Here is an 18190-nt window from a genome sequence, read left to right as displayed (position 1 = left end):
AACTGTATGGGTGTCTTCAGCTGTGTCATCATCTCTAGCCCTCCCTCAGCGAAGAGAGAGGCGAAAAGCTTTGACTGATGTGGCAAAGTGACCTCGCTATAATGGCGAAGTTACCCCGCGAGTGGGAAAGCTCTGGAATATATAGGAATATGGGAAACGCCTGTAAAGGAGGTTTTGGTGTTTAAATCAGTTTTTTCATTTTATTTAATGTTATGGTTTACCTCACTGATGTTCTTCACGACATGGCTTCCTAGGGTTATATAAGGAGTGTTATCATTTTCATCCAGTACGTCCACGGCGACTGTTGTCGTTTCGGTTCTGGGAGGGATACCATGATCACTTGCATTGATCTGGGGATAAAAGCATAAAAACATAATAAACAATAAGCAATGAATCTTCAAAGAAAGAAAAGAAAATATATGAAAGAAGACCGACGTTTTTATTTCTCACTTTTAAGAATTAATTCAATATATGATGAATTTTAACAAAAATATCTATTATAATTATCTCATAGCATAGCAAATAGAATTGATAGAAAGGATATCTAATAGTCACTAGCTTATGCAGGAGCTCGGGGAAAAATCCAAGTTTCATCGATTTGTGTGTAAGTGTGTGTGTAAGCGTGTGTTAGTGTGTGCTAGTGTGTGTAAGTGTGTGTGTTTATGTGTGTGTTATCTCGTCAGGTTGACTCGGATTTTTTCACGAGCCTCTGCATGAGATAGTGACTATTGAATATCCTTTCTATCAAATGTTTCATATAGTTGTACCGTTAACGTATACGAGGCTGTGGCTTCTCTGTCCAGTGATTTGGTTGTCGTGATGAAACCAGTTGCATTGATAGCAAAAGCGTTATCGATGTTACCAGATGTAATGCTCAAGGAAACCTGAAAAACAGAAACATACTCAAGTCATTGTAATCTGTGATTCCAATAGAAATGATAAAAGGATAAATTTTACACCGTGAAAAGATGAAAAATCTTACTGACGTTTCGGACGCTCATATAAAATAGAGGTCAACCAAAGTTTGATGTGGAATTGCGAGGTTGATTGAATGAATATGAAGGAATGCACAGTCGAGCTTGTTCTTGTGCTCCCTGTAATCTTATCCAACACGATTCTATATGCCACCATTTTTTTTTTTTAAATTTCAGAAAGGCGAACATCTTTAGGGGCACTTTTTATTGTTAAATAAACCCATGTCGAACAACAATATATACAGAGCCAATTATATAGATTTTTTACAAACACATAAACTAGTATAACTATAAGGTGTTATTAAAACTGTTAATAAAGAAATTATAAATTAACATGCAAAGAGATACTGTATACACATTATAAGACATTATTTACAAGAAACCAATAATCAGTAAATAGGTTTTTTACAATTTTTTTATAAGAGACTGATGTTTCTTCAATAGGGAAGACAGTCCAAAAAGAAACCATAAGGCTTGTGACTTACGTTTCCATTGTCTTCGCTATCTTTGTCGCTGACGGTCACCTATTTATGATAGCGAACCGAAAAAAAACAACAACAAAAACATTAGATTATTAAAATAACGATAGGCAGAAAAAATGCACAGCTGATATAAAAAATCAAAGTTGTCCTGAAAAGCATATTGCCAATGAGAGTTTTTATTAAAATTAATGTTACTCGAAAATGGGAAATCTTGTGAGACTAGTGTACCATATTTATGATTTTAGAACTGATCATCTAACAGAAAGGATATTCAAAATTTGTTATCAAATTGCGCGTTATGGTTTTCCAAACTCAGCTAGACTATTACTTCCTCATTGAATATTATCTCTTATATAGGGGTAGAGAATCAGAATGTATGTTAAACTTGCATATTATCGACGAAGAAAGGCACTCGCTGGCCGCGGGCACACAGAGTATAATGCAAGTTTGTAACTCAATAAATAACTCCAGCAACTATACGATTTCTTAATGGGTTGATTGTGGGATAGGTATGAGGATTTTACGGGGTTGGAAACTGTTGCAGTGTACCCCGAAGGGGACCCTGTTTCCTACCGTGCAGCACCAGCTTCCGGGCAAAATCTCAAAAAATAGATAAATAATAACCTCACAAGCCAAGACGGTAAGGCGGTACGAGCATACCTTAACTGCAATGACTCCAGCGGCTGAATTTTCTTTGATCTCGCTTGTGTATAGCCTTTCAGTGAAGACTGGGTCGTTGTCATTGACATCCCGTAAAGCAACATTTATTGTAGCAGTTGCTTCTTCCTTGGATATTCCACCACCATCACTAGCGATCACATAAAACTGGTAGCTGTGGACTTCTTCATAGTCAAGGGTTCTTGCTGCTGTGATGTTACCAGTATTAGGATCGACAGCAAAACTAAAATATAAATAAAGTCAAAACTTAGATGAATCGAGCCATGCATACGTGTCTTTACTAACAGAAGCTTTGATTACCAAGGTAAACTTACAATGAAGACTGACTGCCTTTTAGCTCGTAAGTGACTTGGCCAAATGAACCATCATCCGCATCGGTTGCCTAGTCAACATATAAACATGTTAGATGTCTGTCAGATGCAACAGAAAGAAATCGTCATTGATTGGGAAAGCCTTTACGTAAAGTATTCCTAATTTTCGAAACGTCTAATATTGTCCCTTCATCTCTCTTTTAGTTTAGCAATTGCAATTGATTACCATTTATCATCACCATCTTTCTATACACATTTTTTTCAAACAAGGTTGGGCGAAAGTTCTGTTGCATGTTGCATGTTGCATGTTGCATGTTGCGTGTTGCGTGTTGCGTGTTGCGTGTTGCGTGTTGCGTGTTGCGTGTTGCGTGTTGCATGTTGCGTGTTGCGTGTTGCATGTTGCGTGTTGCATGTTGCGTGTTGCATGTTGCAAATGTAATGAATCTTAATTAAGAATATGTAAACCGACTTCCAAGCATTTTTAGCTTTCTAGTTATTTTTGGAAGTTGGTACCCCTCAATCTGTCTAATATATAACAATGTATCAAAATTAGAAAATAATGTAATAATGGGTACAAATAAAGTTCTTCTTCATGCATGAAAAAAATGCCGAAAAAAATAGCAGACAAATTTTAGGAAAAATTTATATTGTTTTGATTCTCTTCGCTGATTGTATTCACATCGTCCATAGTGTAGCTCGAGTGTGGTATGCAACATGCAACAAAACCTTCACCAACTTTTTTCGAAATGGCTGTATACTAATTAATGCGTCTACACTATTTCTAAATAACAGAAAGGTTTTCCTGCTCACCGTTATAACAGCAATCTCTTTCCCTGGGGGGACCTCTTCGTCGAATGTGTAATTATATGAAGAATTAGGAAAGATTGGTTTGTTGTCGTTATCATTGATGAGAGTCAAGTGAAAAGTAGCATTATCACTGTACTTCTCGTCTGTTTTTGTCTCTGTTACGACGATCTGTGGAAAGAAAAACTGTTAACGCAATATCATCAAGGTGTATATGGCGGTATGGGTCATGAGAGAGCATGAAGATTAAGAACAAATATTCATGCTGATCCTTTTTTCCAAATTTCTTGTCTCGAGGATGATCATGTTTTAGATAAATGACTTGTTGGCATTTTCGTCTATCCAGTTTCAGTGATCAATTTTCCCATCACATAAAAGTAAAGACAAGTCCCAGTTAACACGTTGCCCACCAAGGTTGAGAGCCTCGGTCCAAGTCAGTGACTATTCATGTCATTTGTTGTTGCACCACCGATAAGGTTTTACTTACGGTGAAGGTATAATTGACTTGTGTCTCGTAGTCCAGTGTACTGTTTATCCGGACCTCGCCTCTCGATGGGTCGATACGAAACTTGTCGCTATCCCCTCCAGTCAAGTGATACGTGAAACGCCGAAATTTAGGCTGAAATAAAAATGTGTTTGATAGGATCATCATTACGATGTATCAATAACAAAGACTATTAACAGGAGAAGGCTTAATTATAACCATTTTTGTTATCCACAAAACATCATTTATCTCTATTTTCACAGCCACCACTATCATCATTGCTATCAATATCATTATCACCCCCATCATCACCATTACAGCCCCACCCCCACCATGGTCATCATCATCATTATCACCACCACCATAATCATCACTATCATTATCATTATCATCACCATCATCATCAACAACACCACCACCACATCGCGTACAATTCCGGGTCACTTCCGGTGACTTTGCTCATTTGCATACTATATCACGGAACGCCTGTCACATTTCATGCTAATTAATATCGAGGAATTACAAACAACAAGGAAGAATTCTTACTTTCCACTCTCGATCGCAATAACGGGTAAGCGTCAAAAAAAAATGTAGCACCGGAAAATAAGAGTAATACAACGATAGTTTAGTGTGCTTTAATCTTGCCTCTTAGCTCTTGGTGGATCCAGCGATTTTCTTTGAGTGAATACTGTGTCAAAATGGCGTCCTTTTGTATGCCAATGTCTTTAAGAAACGCCATAGCATGTCTTCGTAAATGCCCTTCTGAAAAATGTAGCACCGGAAATTTGATGTACATTCACTGCATTAAATGAATCCTGCATTTGTTTCTTTCGGCTTTAAAGGCGATATGCGATTTTTGAAGTATTTGTTCAGTCACTGTGGAGGCTGGTTTTGCCTCGTATTGTCTGCTGCACATCATCCTAGACCACCTGTTGGCTCTTTCTATTTCTGCAACTATGATATCTCTCCATCTTCTTCTGTTCGTGATATAGGAGTTGTTTTTGACGAACATCTATCTCTGGAAAAGCAAGTTACCTCTATCTGCAAGTCATGCTTTTTCCATATTAAGAACATATGGAAGATTCGTAGATTCATCTCTCTTGAAGCCTGTGAGACACTTGTCCATGCTTTGATATCTTCTAGACTTGACAGCTGTAATTCCTTGTTGTATGGTCTACCTAAATATTTATTACAAAAGCTTCAGCATGTTCAAAATGCAGCAGCACGAGTTGTATCTTGTTGCCACAAGCACGATCACATCACTCCAGTTCTTTATCGTCTGCACTGGTTGCCTGTAGAGCAGCGTATCGAATTCAAGATACTTTTGTTGACTTTCAAAGCCTTAAATAATGCTGCTCCCTCTTATATTTGCGAACTACTTAAGCCATGTATGCCTTCTCGCCCTCTCAGATCTTCATCAGCGAACCTCTTAACCAAAGGCTCTTTCAGGCTAAAGAAATATGGGAAGAGAGCTTTTGCAGTTGCTGCTCCTAAGTTATGGAACAGCCTATCTCTATCCCTTCGATCTTGCGAAACAATTTCTAGTTTTAAGTGTGGTCTCAAGACCTTTTTATTCACACGAGTTTTCAATATGTAAAAATCTTACCTATTTTTAGCCAATCTAAATCAATGTATTGTTAATTGAATTTTAAAAATGTGTAATGTATATATTGAAATGCAATGAATTTTATTTGAAATATGTTAATAATGATATGTATTATGGGCATGAAATAGTCATTCTTTTCTTAAATTTATTTTCAATTTTAAATCTATTGAGTCACATTTTTATATTGTAAAGCGTCTTTGAACTTAAGGATATCGACTCTATATAAATTATTCCTTATTATTTTGCGATGAGAAGTCCAGAATCGCTCGAGAATTGCGTCAAATTTACAATCGTTTTTATAATTCTTCGTCCGCCATATTGAGTAGCCAGGTCCTCGTTGGCTTAGAAACAACGCTCTTAGTCACCAGTTTCTATTGAAGACGCACTTTTTTAAACCGAGCGAACTCCGTTTTGAGGTTAGGAGTCAAGGAAGCAAACCGCATGAGGCCTGGGACCAAAATTGTTCGCGGGAAATCTTGAAAGTTGTTGTTGGCGCGGATAGTCATGGCATGTTTAATGGCGGACAAAAAATGATGAAAAAGTTTATACAAGCTCAAGGACACAGGCGGTTCTGGACTTGTAAAACTATAACGCAACTATAAGGCGGTCATGACCTAGTTTTGAGTGCAATTGTACGCGATGAGCACCACCATCATTGCATCATCATCAGCAACAGCATTATTTTTACCACCACCACCATCAGCAGCAGAATCATCATCATCAACATCATCATCATCATCATCTTACCACCATAACACCACAATTATCAGCAGTAACAAGATTGTCACATTCCGGCATCATCACCATCTCTGTCAACTTCATTAAAAGTACTTCCAGACAATAATGAAGTGTGAGTTGATAAAGTGGATATTGCTAATCAGCTCTTACGTTTTTGTCGGCATCACTGACGATCAACTGGTCAGTAACAATTTTTCCAGATTCGGCCAGATCCTCTCGTAATGAAAATGAATAGATATCTTTCGAGAAGATAGGAGGATTATCGTTCTTATCTATCACAGTTATTAGTACTGACACTGTAGCGTTGGAGCTTGGATTGGGAACTTCAGAAGCCTGAAAAACAGAATAGATTTTAAAAGTATTTATAAAATAATTGGTATACTACGCGCGCTAGGATTGGTCGAAAACCATGTTTGATGAGAGTATCAAAACACGCTATCGTCATTTTTAATCTATCGCGCGCGCTCATTGGTCAGTTTAAATAAGACGGCTCGTAGGGAGAATTTACTTAGACTTTGCTTTTCTTCGATCTTTTCGCGCGTTTGTTATTTTATAAAACAAATCAAAAACAGTTTTCTGTGTTTGATACTCTGATCAAAACACGCGGGATGTTGGGAGAACACGAGAGGAGCGTAGGAAACCACGACGCGTAAAAGAATAAAGAAAAACCTCACGGACATGACTTTCAGCAACCGTACAAAAGATAAACATATATAATAGCAATGGTAATAGCAATGTTGGCAGAAACAGAAATAGATGTAGATAAAAGGTACATTGGATGCAAAACAACTACAAGTTTAAAGAAAGTTTAACATCTGTGGAGCTAACTACTGTGGACTAAATATATTTTACTAGATGGATATCTTACTCGGATGTGAAGTTCGTAGCTTTGTGTCTTCTCCGCGTCGATTGTACTGTTGACCGTAATGACACCAGTACTGCTGCTAATAGTAAACGTACCATTATTACCTGAAAAGATTTCAAAGAACAAAAGATTAGAGTCCAATAAAAAAGCTGACCGATAACATAGAACTAGTACATTATCCCTCCCTCTTCCTCATTAGCATTAAGGTATGTGGATACAAGTTCCTGTGGAGCAGATAAGAAAACTTGTCAACATAAGGGTTGGAGTGGGACGACTTGCTGCTCCACTCAATATTGGTGACACCTTTGCATCAGTCAGTATTCTTTATATAATGCTGAAATGCTTATGATTAAGTCATCAAAACATTGGCAGATAAGAAATTGTGTCAAATATAAGTAATACCTTTGTATATTTCGTATTTTATTTGGTCCTTAATACCAGCATCACCATCTCTTGCGACAACTTTCAGCACGCTTGTTCCCTACATAATAATGCATATCAAATTTGTGTTTTTTTTCAAATACAGCTTGTGAGTTGGAGAGGGAAAGTGGGGAGGTTACTCATCACATTTCAAAAACTTCAGTGTGCACAATCGTGATTTCAAATGTCCTTGCCTGTCTGCCTATCTGCCTGCCTGCCTGCCTGCCTGCCTGTCTGCCTGTCTGCCTGTCTGCCTGTCTGCCTGTCTGCCTGTCTGCCTGTCTGCCTGTCTGCCTGTCTGCCTGTCTGCCTGTCTGCCTGTCTGCCTGTCTGCCTGTCTGCCTGTCTGCCTGTCTGCCTGTCTGCCTGTCTGCCTGTCTGCCTGTCTGCCTGTCTGCCTGTCTGCCTGTCTGCCTGTCTGCCTGTCTGCCTGTCTGCCTGTCTGCCTGTCTGCCTGTCTGCCTGTCTGCCTGTCTGCCTGTCTGCCTGTCTGCCTGTCTGCCTGTCTGCCTGTCTGCCTGTCTGTCTGCCTGTCTGCCTGTCTGAAAATTTGTCATTTGGTTGGCAAGTTTGTTTGTTTTCGTCTAAATAATTCTTACCACAGGAATGTTTTCTTCGATTTCCTTCAGATAGACAGATTGTTCAAACTTTGGTGGGTTGTCACTGATATCAGTTACGTCAATAACAACAGTGGTCTCACTCTCTTTCTTGGGATTACCTCCATCCTGGCAAGAAAATATTTTTTATAAAATAACAGTGAATAAACTTAAGTTATAAATTTTGTGTTTTGATTGGTTGGACATCACGTGTCACATAAGTTGAGTCATCCCCATCTAAAATGACGGTTATCGTAATTTGAATTTTATAAAAGAAATAAAAAAAACTTGCTTGCTGTGCTGTGTGCAGTTATAAAGAACTTGGGGATTGACAGAACACTCGAAAAGTGTCTCGACCACTCCTCTACGAGTCGTGCTTCTCCTAACACTTCTCTCGTGTTCTGCCAACCCCTGCCTGCTTTATAACTGCATAAAGCATGCGCGCGCCTTTTCCATTTTTTTCATAAACCACCAGTAGTGTCTTCTGCATCAATTCTTTCTAAACGAAAAAATTGAGATACAAAAAATCTAACAAATCAAAGTCGGTTATCTATGGGTCTGTACTGTAATCGAACATGAAATGACGTCAAAAATGATCCAAACTCAAGTGGAACCACGAGCGCAGCGAGTGGCTTCACTGCAAAGTTTGGATCATTTTGATGATGATGATACAATATGGTGTTAGTGGTCCGGTGAGGATTGTGATATTACATTATTACATTACAGGATGGATATCGCAGATGATGACGATGGAGCCTTACCTCTGCCACAACAGGTAACAAGTACCTTGTTGTTGTTTCGTAGTCCAAAGGTGCCACCAGAGTGATTGTTCCATGTAAATTATCAATAGCAAACTTAGAAGTCTGTTGAGGTAACAAACAAACAACATGAGGAATACTTTTCTAAAAAAATGAATTATGCTATTTCACTTACGGGTCTGTGATTTTTAGTACCACTCTTTTCATAGCTATGCGCTGAACGAGACAAAACTAGCGGCAAGTTCATGGAAGGTGGGCTGCTGCCCAACAAATAATTCGGTTCCATTGTACCTTTACATGATGTAACGAAACAAAAATGCAAGTGTAGTCGTTAAAACATGCATTCCTTTAAGCTCAAACATGCAAGTCAAACATACAATTCTGTGGTTCGAATATGCGAGTTTAACATGCCATCATGTGGTTCAAATATGTAAGTCTAACATGCAACCTGTGGTTCAAACATGCAATTCTTTAGTCCAAACATGCAATCCTTTTAAACATGCAATCATGTGGTTCAAACATGCAAGTCTAACATGCAATCATGTGGTTCAAACATGCAAGTCTAACATGCAATCATATGGTTTAAACGTGCAATCCTTTATAATTAGTCCAAACATGCAATCCTGTGGTTCAAACACGCAAGTCAAACATGCAACTCTTTGGTTCATTTAGGAACAAGCTGAGCGCTAATTTTTGGCTTATTTTAGGTATCTAATTTAGTATATTTCTTTATGGAAAAGTTTGACTTTATGTTTATTAATAATTAATATTATGAACGATGCAAAGTTATTAGTATCTACTCTCTATTTTAACATTGAATATTTATAATTTATTAATAAATTATTATTTACGATTATATTATGCATTCTTATATCACATTGCTTCTTTCGTTCGCTTGCATATTGCATTCAGGAAGCTTTTACATAGGGCTAGCCCAATCGCTTTCACTTTCATTATCGAATGTTGCTGATAAAGCAGTGATGCTAGGGATGTACAATTGCAAGCTTGTGAAGACTTTGCATCACATAATTATCATAGTTTTTATACTTTACAGTTCCTTTAACAGTGCAAGCAGTGCTAACCTTCCACAAGGTAACAAGTGGATTGTCCTGGGGAGTGCAAGCAAAACGACAAAAGAACTGAGTTAGCAAAAATTTGTATACTACTCTCCTCTTTAAGCAAACGTCTTTAATTATTATTGGAGGGGTGATAGATCGGTTAGTAACGTTTTAGACATTCGCGCTAATTTAGGAGGTGGTTTCGGTTGGGGCGAAGAGAGTCTTTAGATGTTCTGAAAAATCGGACTGGGGACAGGGGGCTTCCAAACATTTCAGCCTTGCTTATAGATTGGAGAGGTTGGTATTTAAAATGGAGTTTACCAATATTTCAACCCTTTCCCACTGCCATCACAAATAATAAACTGTCTCTTGAAATCTCTTTACGGTAGGATTTTTGTCTTATATATAACCAAATAACATGAGGTAGTAATAACACTAGTGGACTGTGCTGGTGTAACGATAACAAACGAAAATAAATCAGTGCTAAACTGTACTAAAGGACAAAGATAGTATGGAGTAAGAGAGCCTATTTGTATCATAATCTCACCTGAGCAGAGTTGGAATCGTTACTAAATCTGTATGTGACAACTTGATTAGAACCTAGATCGCTGTCTGTCGCTTGGATGGTCAGAAGTTCCGTACCAACAGTTGTATTCTAAAAGATATAAAGTATTTCTCAACCACGAAACAAGACTAGGGTGAAAAGATAACAAATCAACGTCACGTTACCTCAAGTATTGATTTCCAATATGGCTGTGTAACGAAGATTGGTTTGTTGTCGTTCACGTCCTCAACGTTAAGAATGAACAACTTTGATACCTGATAATAAAATAAAGCAAGTAAGTCTGGCAAATGATCAAGTGTGAGTCGGTCCATAGAGTTTGAAATATCCAATAGCGACATATTATTCTGTTTACTGCAATATAGTAGATCACAAAAATAAAAACTTCCAAACTCTTAAGTTCTAGGGAAGGCCACATAAAGAGAATTGCTAAGTGTTTCTCTCGTCAAAATAGTGCAAAAATGGTTCTACTGCGCAGTTGTTGTGTTGTTGTTGTTCATTTGTTGTTGTTGTTGCTGTCATTGTTGTTTTTGTAAGAAAAATTGTTGTGAAGGCCGGTCCAGACAGAAGCCGGATTCGGGCCGTTCAAGCGGGGGAGCCAATAAAAAAAAAAAGAACAAACCATTAGAGGCAGCCTGCAAACCATTTGGTATGAGTATATATAGACAGTCCTGATGTAAGACAAGGTTATCGTCGTACAATGGCCCCCCTATACCGCACGTCATCACGAATTTGCTACATACCTTTCTATCATCTCCGTCATCCGTCACTGTCACGTGGAAATCGTAAGTGCTAACCGACTAAGAGCAATAGCAAACAACAACAATTATCAAGTAGAATATATGCTTATGTTAACGGAATTAATAGTATTAAGGTGGAGGTTGAGGAAAAAAGTGAATCGAGTTGGCATTGGAGTGCTTTGGGGACAATATCAGTCCCACATGTCAACTCGACCCAGTGTTTTTCCTCAACCCCGGAATGAACCTTATACATGCGGAAAAATACATGTCAGAACACATTTATAGAAATAGATCAGCAGTGAGAAAAATCGAAAATGCCGATACTTACTTCTCTATTAAGCGATACTTTCAAGATCAGTTCACCTACACTTTTATTAAAATTGCGTATGTCAAACACTGTTTTACCAACATCATCCAGACCAAATTTTATGTATTGTTCTTCCTGATCCACTGCTGTTATATTACGAATAGACGTACCTATACAACAACACACAGTCAGTTTTGCATAATAATATTAATGATGGAATTGTGGATCAAATATGAGCACAGTTGAGACAATTGATACTCACCGACTTTAGTGTCTTCTGGTACTTTAATAATAACGTTGACATCATCAGGGATATATGGCTTGTGATTGATTGCTGTGGAACAAATGAAAGTAAAGCGATGAATAAGACTCTAACAGGAAGCCACCAAAAATATACTTTTGTTATAAACTGTTTTGATGGCTGGTGCATGATTGTCTTTAGCAAATTGTCGTTTGAAAAAAATTGTAAAGGGAAAAAACATTACAGGTCCATAAACTGAATCACCATAATCTCATAATCCTTGCCGGTCTCAGGTCCTAGCTTTATCTAATAGATCTACAGCTAAGCCGCATGCAACATGCAACAAATTCTTTACCAACCCTTGTTTAAAGCAGTTGTATGCATTTCCCCATTCAAACCAGAGACTGATGGCATATTACCACATTTTTCATTACTACGCGCTGATCGAGACAATAGTTGCGACAGGCAAATTGGGCAATACGCAATCAAATAAATTGGTCGGTACCTTTATATTCTCTGATTGGCGGTAGTTGCATGTATTGCCCTATTTCCCTTTTGCGGCTGTTGTCTTGATCAGCGCAGTGACAACAGTGGTAACTAGTTGTAAACATCTAATATTATTGTGTCCTTATTGCCACTTCAATTCAAGTATATGCCACGCAGTTTTTTTTTGCTCAATGCTCTCCATTAACATAAAAAAAGCCTTAAAAGTCGGTCCAATCAGTTTCGCATATAAAATTTTAATTCTTGCTCCAATAAAGGCAGCCAAGGTCAGAGATATATTCATTTTTCCTTTGTATATTCTAACTTTGTTTCGTATGATTGTAAAATCATATCGGAATCACGATATTCCTTTGTAACTTTGACAGTGTTTAACGTAGTGGATCAGATGATGAAAGACAGGTCGAAAAAATCAAGAATGGTGTAATATATTTTCTCCTCTATATGGCATGCAGGAATTTCAGGTCAATTCTTAAAATCACAGTAAAGTATTCAACTTGTGCTATTGTCATGCATGAAACCAAGAAAAATCGATAGAAGACGTGCATGTGATTTAAACAAAGATCATTTTAAAAACACCCAGAAGATCATTTTAAAAAAACCCAGAAGATCATTTTAAAAACACTCAGAAGATCATTTTAAAAACACTCAGAAGATCATTTTAAAAACACTCAGAAGATCATTTTAAAAACACTCAGAAGATCATTTTAAGAACACCCAGAAGATCATTTTAAAAACACTCAGAAGATCATTCTAAAAACACTCAGAAGATCATTTTAAGAACACCCAGAAGATCATTTTAAAAACACTCAGAAGATCATTTTAAAAACACTCAGAAGATCATTTTTAAAAACACTCAGAAGATCATTTTAAGAACACCCAGAAGATCATTTTAAAAACACTCAGAAGATCATTTTAAGAACACCCAGAAGATCATTTTAAAAACACCCAGAAGACTATCCTGTATGCTCTCGGCGCCATTCACTAAAAAATCACTGTTCTGTATCGACCTTTGAAAAGCATACTTCAACTGTGGTAATGTAAATGATGGGACCCACGTAGATGGTATTCATTCAAGTGTTGCAACAACGTGATAACGGAATATTTAGGCAGCCAAGTTGAAGGATGGAGTCAAAACAAGCTCTCCTTGCATCGCATTTGCAAATTATGGACAGAAATGCGTGATTAGACTGTTAATCATATGCACACTATTTGGACAGCCAATTGGCAAAAAAATGAAATCAATTATAAACGCGATTAAAATCGATTTACAAAATATAATACAAGAATTAGGATACTGATAGAATTGTTGATTAATTTCAAGATAGCCCTAATGGAAAATAATTAATAAAAAAAAGCCATACCGCCCATGAATTGCAGCACATCTTGAATTTAAAAAATAATAATATTCTATATTTATTCATTAAGGAGCCTGTTTTACATTCTTTTTGGTCGGTCGAGTTCCGATATTGAACAACAGCCTAGCCACTAGTGCTTAGCCACTTTTAAATGTTTGACTTTCAGTGACCCAAAAAAGGAACTCGAAAGTATCATTGATGATTTCCATTAAAGTTAGCGGAACCTAATATTTTTTAATAGTCTATTTCACATTTTCTCGATGGAACTTAGAGTCAAGCGTCGAACAACAGTTCAGTCAACTGCCCAGTCACTGAAATACTTGCATTTGAGTGAGTCTTAAGAAGAAATTCAAAATTAACACTTATGATAACCAAGGAACCTAATATTTTTCAACAGTCTATTTCACATTTAATTTATTTCTCAAAATAGTCATTCAAGCTCCGATGTTAACTGAACTGAGTCTAAGCAACTGCTCAGCCACCGAAACTGCCTGCTTGATCTTTAGCCCCAAAGAAGGAATTCACAAGTTTCATGGCAGTCATCAGAACCATTAAACCTTGCGATATCTATTTATTGCACAGTAGAACCTAAACCTTTCGATCTATATTCATTTAACGAGTTATTAAGCTAAACAACGCCATATATGGATTTGTAATAATGATATAATAAAACGATCAGTATCGTTCTCTGTAGGTCACGTGAAGGAAATGATTATGCAATATTATGCAAACATTATTTGCATATACTGCTATGATCTGCATCGCTATCGAAAGGAATAATTTTCCGAAATCTTAGAAAAACTTTAATAAGAAAAGATGATGATGATGCTTCGGGTGTTTTGGGGGGATTTTTTTGTGTGTTTTTATATGAACGGTACTTCAAAAGGATTTATAGCACACATCAAACGATAAATTTTAGATGATATATTTTAGATGATAGTTTGAATATAAGCAAACCCAGTATTGATAAAGCTTTTGTAAAGCAGGAAGTTTCAGCTAAAACGCTCTATGATAGGAAAAAATCGGGATAACTTGAGGAATTATTATATATCGCGCAAACAATTGTAGTAACAAGAAGAAAGTACGAGAAGCAATGTTTTTCATCTTTGTTTGTCATTCCGCCGAATAGTTCGGTCGTCATTCGATGACCATCTATACTGCAACTTCATTGTCTTATAGTTAGAAAACTTGTTATTTATTATTAATTACGTCTTACTTCCTTCTTCTTTAATTTTCCTCGCTCTTAGTTTGTTTTCGGAACTGGACAACAGTTAGTCCCACATCATCAACATCTGACATTTTCTAGCAGAAGTTCGTTCTTTGCCGCCAACGCAGGCTTTCGTGAAAGCGAAGATACGAGGAAGTAGAGCTAGAAATGGAAAGGTTGGGACTGAAAGTGTGAAAAAAGACTCGAACGAACTTCACCTAGGATTGAAAATCTTTGAGTTGCAGTGTGAAAAAAGACTCGAACGAACTTCACCTAGGATTGAAAATCTTTGAGTTGCAGTCAGGTTTAATATTTAAGTTTCAAAAACCGTGTTAGTCTCTCATCTAGGATTCCACAGATGCAATGAACAAAAACTTAATATTTCTCACAGGTTTTCATATTATTTTTTAATCTGTGGTTACTAGTATTGGCATCATTACTTAACATGTCTGGTATATAATAGTCAAGCTTGTGTTGAGTAACCCTGATGTTCGTGCAAATTAATATAAATAGTCTTTTCTAGGAAAAACGTTTAGCATATGGCGTCCAATTCTCGGTAAATTCGTCATCTTTTCCTCGACACCATCTTGAAAAACAGCACCTCGCAAAGCAAAAAAAAACTTTTTTCGTTGTATAAACTTCAAGAGATTGTAGAGTTTGCAAGGGTTCGGCATTTGTTTTGGAGGGTTTTCCTCGTATTTGCATTTTACATCACGATGTACTACAAAACAACAATACAACCTGTTTATTCATCATTATTTCTAAGAAAGCCCATTCATTGTACCTGCTTATGGCTTAGGGCTTCACCCGTGCAGAACATATTGCATATGCACATGCAAAATAATATCAAAGACATCTTTATATACTCATAATCCCTATGTTTTCACCAAGAAAAAGTAATCCCAACACTATGGATTACAAATCATAGTTTGGTTGCTAACGTCTCTGTAGGCTAGCGAAAGCATTTCATTCTATGAAAATGTCGCCTAAAACAAGATCGATGCGAAAAACACTTGGACATTAAGGTTTATTACGACTGAGGGTCGAACCGTTACCAATATTCAAGGAAGTAGATGGCTTAGGACTAATCCCATACTACAAAACACACATATAACCTTTAATGATTTCGCGTCGAAAAGTAAATTATATCCATTGATTTTCTTTAGAAAGCAGATTATAAAAACATCCCCGCCAATCTTATGCGAAATTTGCAAACACAACGCATATATATTTTTTCACGTTCTGGTCCAATTGACATATAAAACTGTCTAGATGAATCTTTCAATCGCAATGAATGAATCTTGTGTCAATCGCACAACTGACATTTCGTGTTGCCATACAAATAACGAATTCTTGTTTTGATATTAAAAAAGGTCCAGTAAATATCAGTTATGATATCTATGTATAGCGCGTGTGTACCAGAGTTGTGGGAACATGATGCTTCCGTGTAAGAAGAAAGCTTCAAAAGATAGAGATTAAGATAGAGCACAATGAAGTTTCTAGACAACACAAGTTTGAGATAAGTATAGTTAAGAAGTAGGATTAATCGTCGCTTGTATATCATGGCCAAACATACGAAAATGTAACGGACAACGGTATTACTATATAACGACCTTAAAGATTATAGCGTCGTTTAGGATGGGTTCGACGTTTCAAGAAAACCATTCGCCAGCATGAACTGACAAGAATGGTCGCCTCTTCGTCGATAGTCGGACTTACCTGTATAACACCAATGGATTAACGTTGAAGCGTATAACCAAAGCAGCAATAATTTTCTTCTGAACTTCATAATATTTTCTGTATTGGGGTTTTGAGCGATGTTAAGAAGTTGCTAATGTCCCTGGCATAACAGTTTCGGTGATGAAGAACTTTTTCCTGACGCCTTTTCTTGACTTAAAGTACTGTGAATAAATAAATCGAGAATCTGGATTGCTAATAAGACAATATTAGACAATATTAGACAATTAGACAATGTTAGAAATGATGACATCACGTTCTTCATTGTATACAGTATAATTAGAATACCGGCAGCTAGTATGTACGTACACTTGAATGCAAAAATGGCTTGAAGTGTTTCATAACTACATGCACTCAGCTATAATGATACTCTCTAGCCAATCGAAAAGCGATTTTGTGATATGTCTCGGACACATCAGTAATGGTGTCCCCTAATTATACGAAATTCAAGTTTATAAAGTAACCCGAGTAAAAAAGAGGAAATAAATATTCAATTAACAAAGTTTAAACTATTTTTTTGAATTTTTTAGATTTTAAGGGCATGGTATGGATGGTTGGATTTATTAAATTATTATGAAACTGAAAATAAAACAAAATGATTATGGTTGGAATTGGCTTTCATTCAAATAAAGAATGGAGCAGGTTCTTGCCAATTGTCATCATTGAGCATTATGGTTTACAAACAAGTAAATACGTTTGTTTTTATAAGAAAATCGCATTGAATCCTTAAGAGACTGGAACATTTTACGAACACTCCAATTGCCATAGCAATAATGATAAACGACTTAAGTTTGGGAGATGAGTAACGCAAACAAATGACTGCTAATTAAGATTTTGCAGAGTGCCTATGAAGTACAAGCATTAAATCTTATTGCGAAAGTTCATACATTTCTCACAGTCCTCACCACACGTACACGAAAAGAAACAACTTTTATATATGAATATTTACCTCAGAAATGAACCTTGTTTTGTATCAAATATTTTCAAAATATTTTTCGACCATACGGGCAGAAATCCTTTTCCTTTTTTTTTGGAGTCCGGCGTGAATTTCTTTCCTTGGTTTTGAAATATGAATAATTTACGAATGGAAGCTGGCAAATTGTTTGGTGGATGTTCTGATTGGATATAAGAATACATGGCATTAATACATAATGCTAATGGCGAACCTAGCTGGGAGGTTATTCTAACTTAGACAGTACTTTGTTGAGAGGAAATGGCATGCAAGTTCTCCGTAATATGCAATCACTAAGATTAAGGTAACAGTAAATAATAGAATGTAATAAAATTAAGCTGGAACTGAAGGAGTAAATTTTCATTTGAATTAATTGAAGTCAGTGTTTTGTTAAATATTTTCGTTGAAAAACTAAATGTACGAATTTCAGTTTGTTATGTCGAAATTGTTTCCTAATATGTTAAAAAAACCACTATAGTCAAAATAAATGTTGGAAATAATAAAAGCGGTTTTCTTTAGGGGTTATAAACTTCTTTGCACGTTATGTAATATTGAAGACTGCTTGCCGTGACAGAAAATTATCAAAGGCCAGTAGGCTTGTGAATGCCTGTGAATGAAACATGTTATCGCGGGGGACATTTTAGAGTACTCTCCTGCGTGCAGGAGTAAACACCTGCTGTAACTTCTTCAGCAATAAAGATTATAAATTTTATCGTTTGATACATTGTATCTGTAATATTTATTTCTTAGAAACACTGAGCACGTTGCGCCGTTTAGCTTGTTAAGCTAGTGACCAGCGATAACGAAATAA

The 18190-nt window shown here is 36.7% G+C and overlaps 1 protein-coding gene across 4 annotated transcripts in view; it reads right to left on the bottom strand.

Moving 5' to 3' along the window:
• The window catches only part of LOC116294277 (protocadherin Fat 4), a 49190-nt gene extending 31716 nt beyond the window's left edge, over positions 1-17474 (bottom strand). Inside the window, exons 1-20 of one of the 4 annotated variants that reach the window (XM_089039352.1) lie at positions 17377-17474; positions 16410-16591; positions 11646-11717; positions 11405-11553; positions 11080-11136; positions 10504-10593; positions 10322-10429; positions 9799-9825; positions 8720-8821; positions 7962-8087; positions 7345-7423; positions 6946-7046; positions 6228-6410; positions 3737-3868; positions 3256-3420; positions 2449-2516; positions 2117-2357; positions 1460-1498; positions 768-884; positions 222-350 (exon numbers count right to left, since the gene is read on the bottom strand). In XM_089039352.1, coding sequence (XP_088895478.1) covers positions 222-350; positions 768-884; positions 1460-1498; positions 2117-2357; positions 2449-2516; positions 3256-3420; positions 3737-3868; positions 6228-6410; positions 6946-7046; positions 7345-7423; positions 7962-8087; positions 8720-8821; positions 9799-9825; positions 10322-10429; positions 10504-10593; positions 11080-11136; positions 11405-11553; positions 11646-11717; positions 16410-16479 — 2055 coding nt within the window. In that variant the 5' untranslated portion in view covers positions 16480-16591; positions 17377-17474. Of the gene's footprint in view, positions 1-221; positions 351-767; positions 885-1459; positions 1499-2116; positions 2358-2448; positions 2517-3255; positions 3421-3736; positions 3869-6227; positions 6411-6945; positions 7047-7344; positions 7424-7961; positions 8088-8719; positions 8822-9798; positions 9826-10321; positions 10430-10503; positions 10594-11079; positions 11137-11404; positions 11554-11645; positions 11718-16409; positions 16645-17376 lie in introns of those variants that run through there. The other 3 variants (XM_089039358.1, XM_089039351.1, XM_089039354.1) reach the window with 3 other exon arrangements.
• Positions 17475-18190: the final 716 nt, after the last annotated feature.

This window comes from Actinia tenebrosa, unplaced genomic scaffold (genome assembly GCF_029948245.1).
Source record: "Actinia tenebrosa isolate PJP-AT-01 unplaced genomic scaffold, QUT_ActTen_1.0 PGA_scaffold0__85_contigs__length_37466705, whole genome shotgun sequence".
Classification (NCBI taxonomy): Eukaryota; Metazoa; Cnidaria; class Anthozoa; order Actiniaria; family Actiniidae; genus Actinia; species Actinia tenebrosa.
The sequence above is the reverse complement of the archived record's forward strand: the minus strand, read 5'-3'. Positions and strand labels throughout refer to the sequence as shown.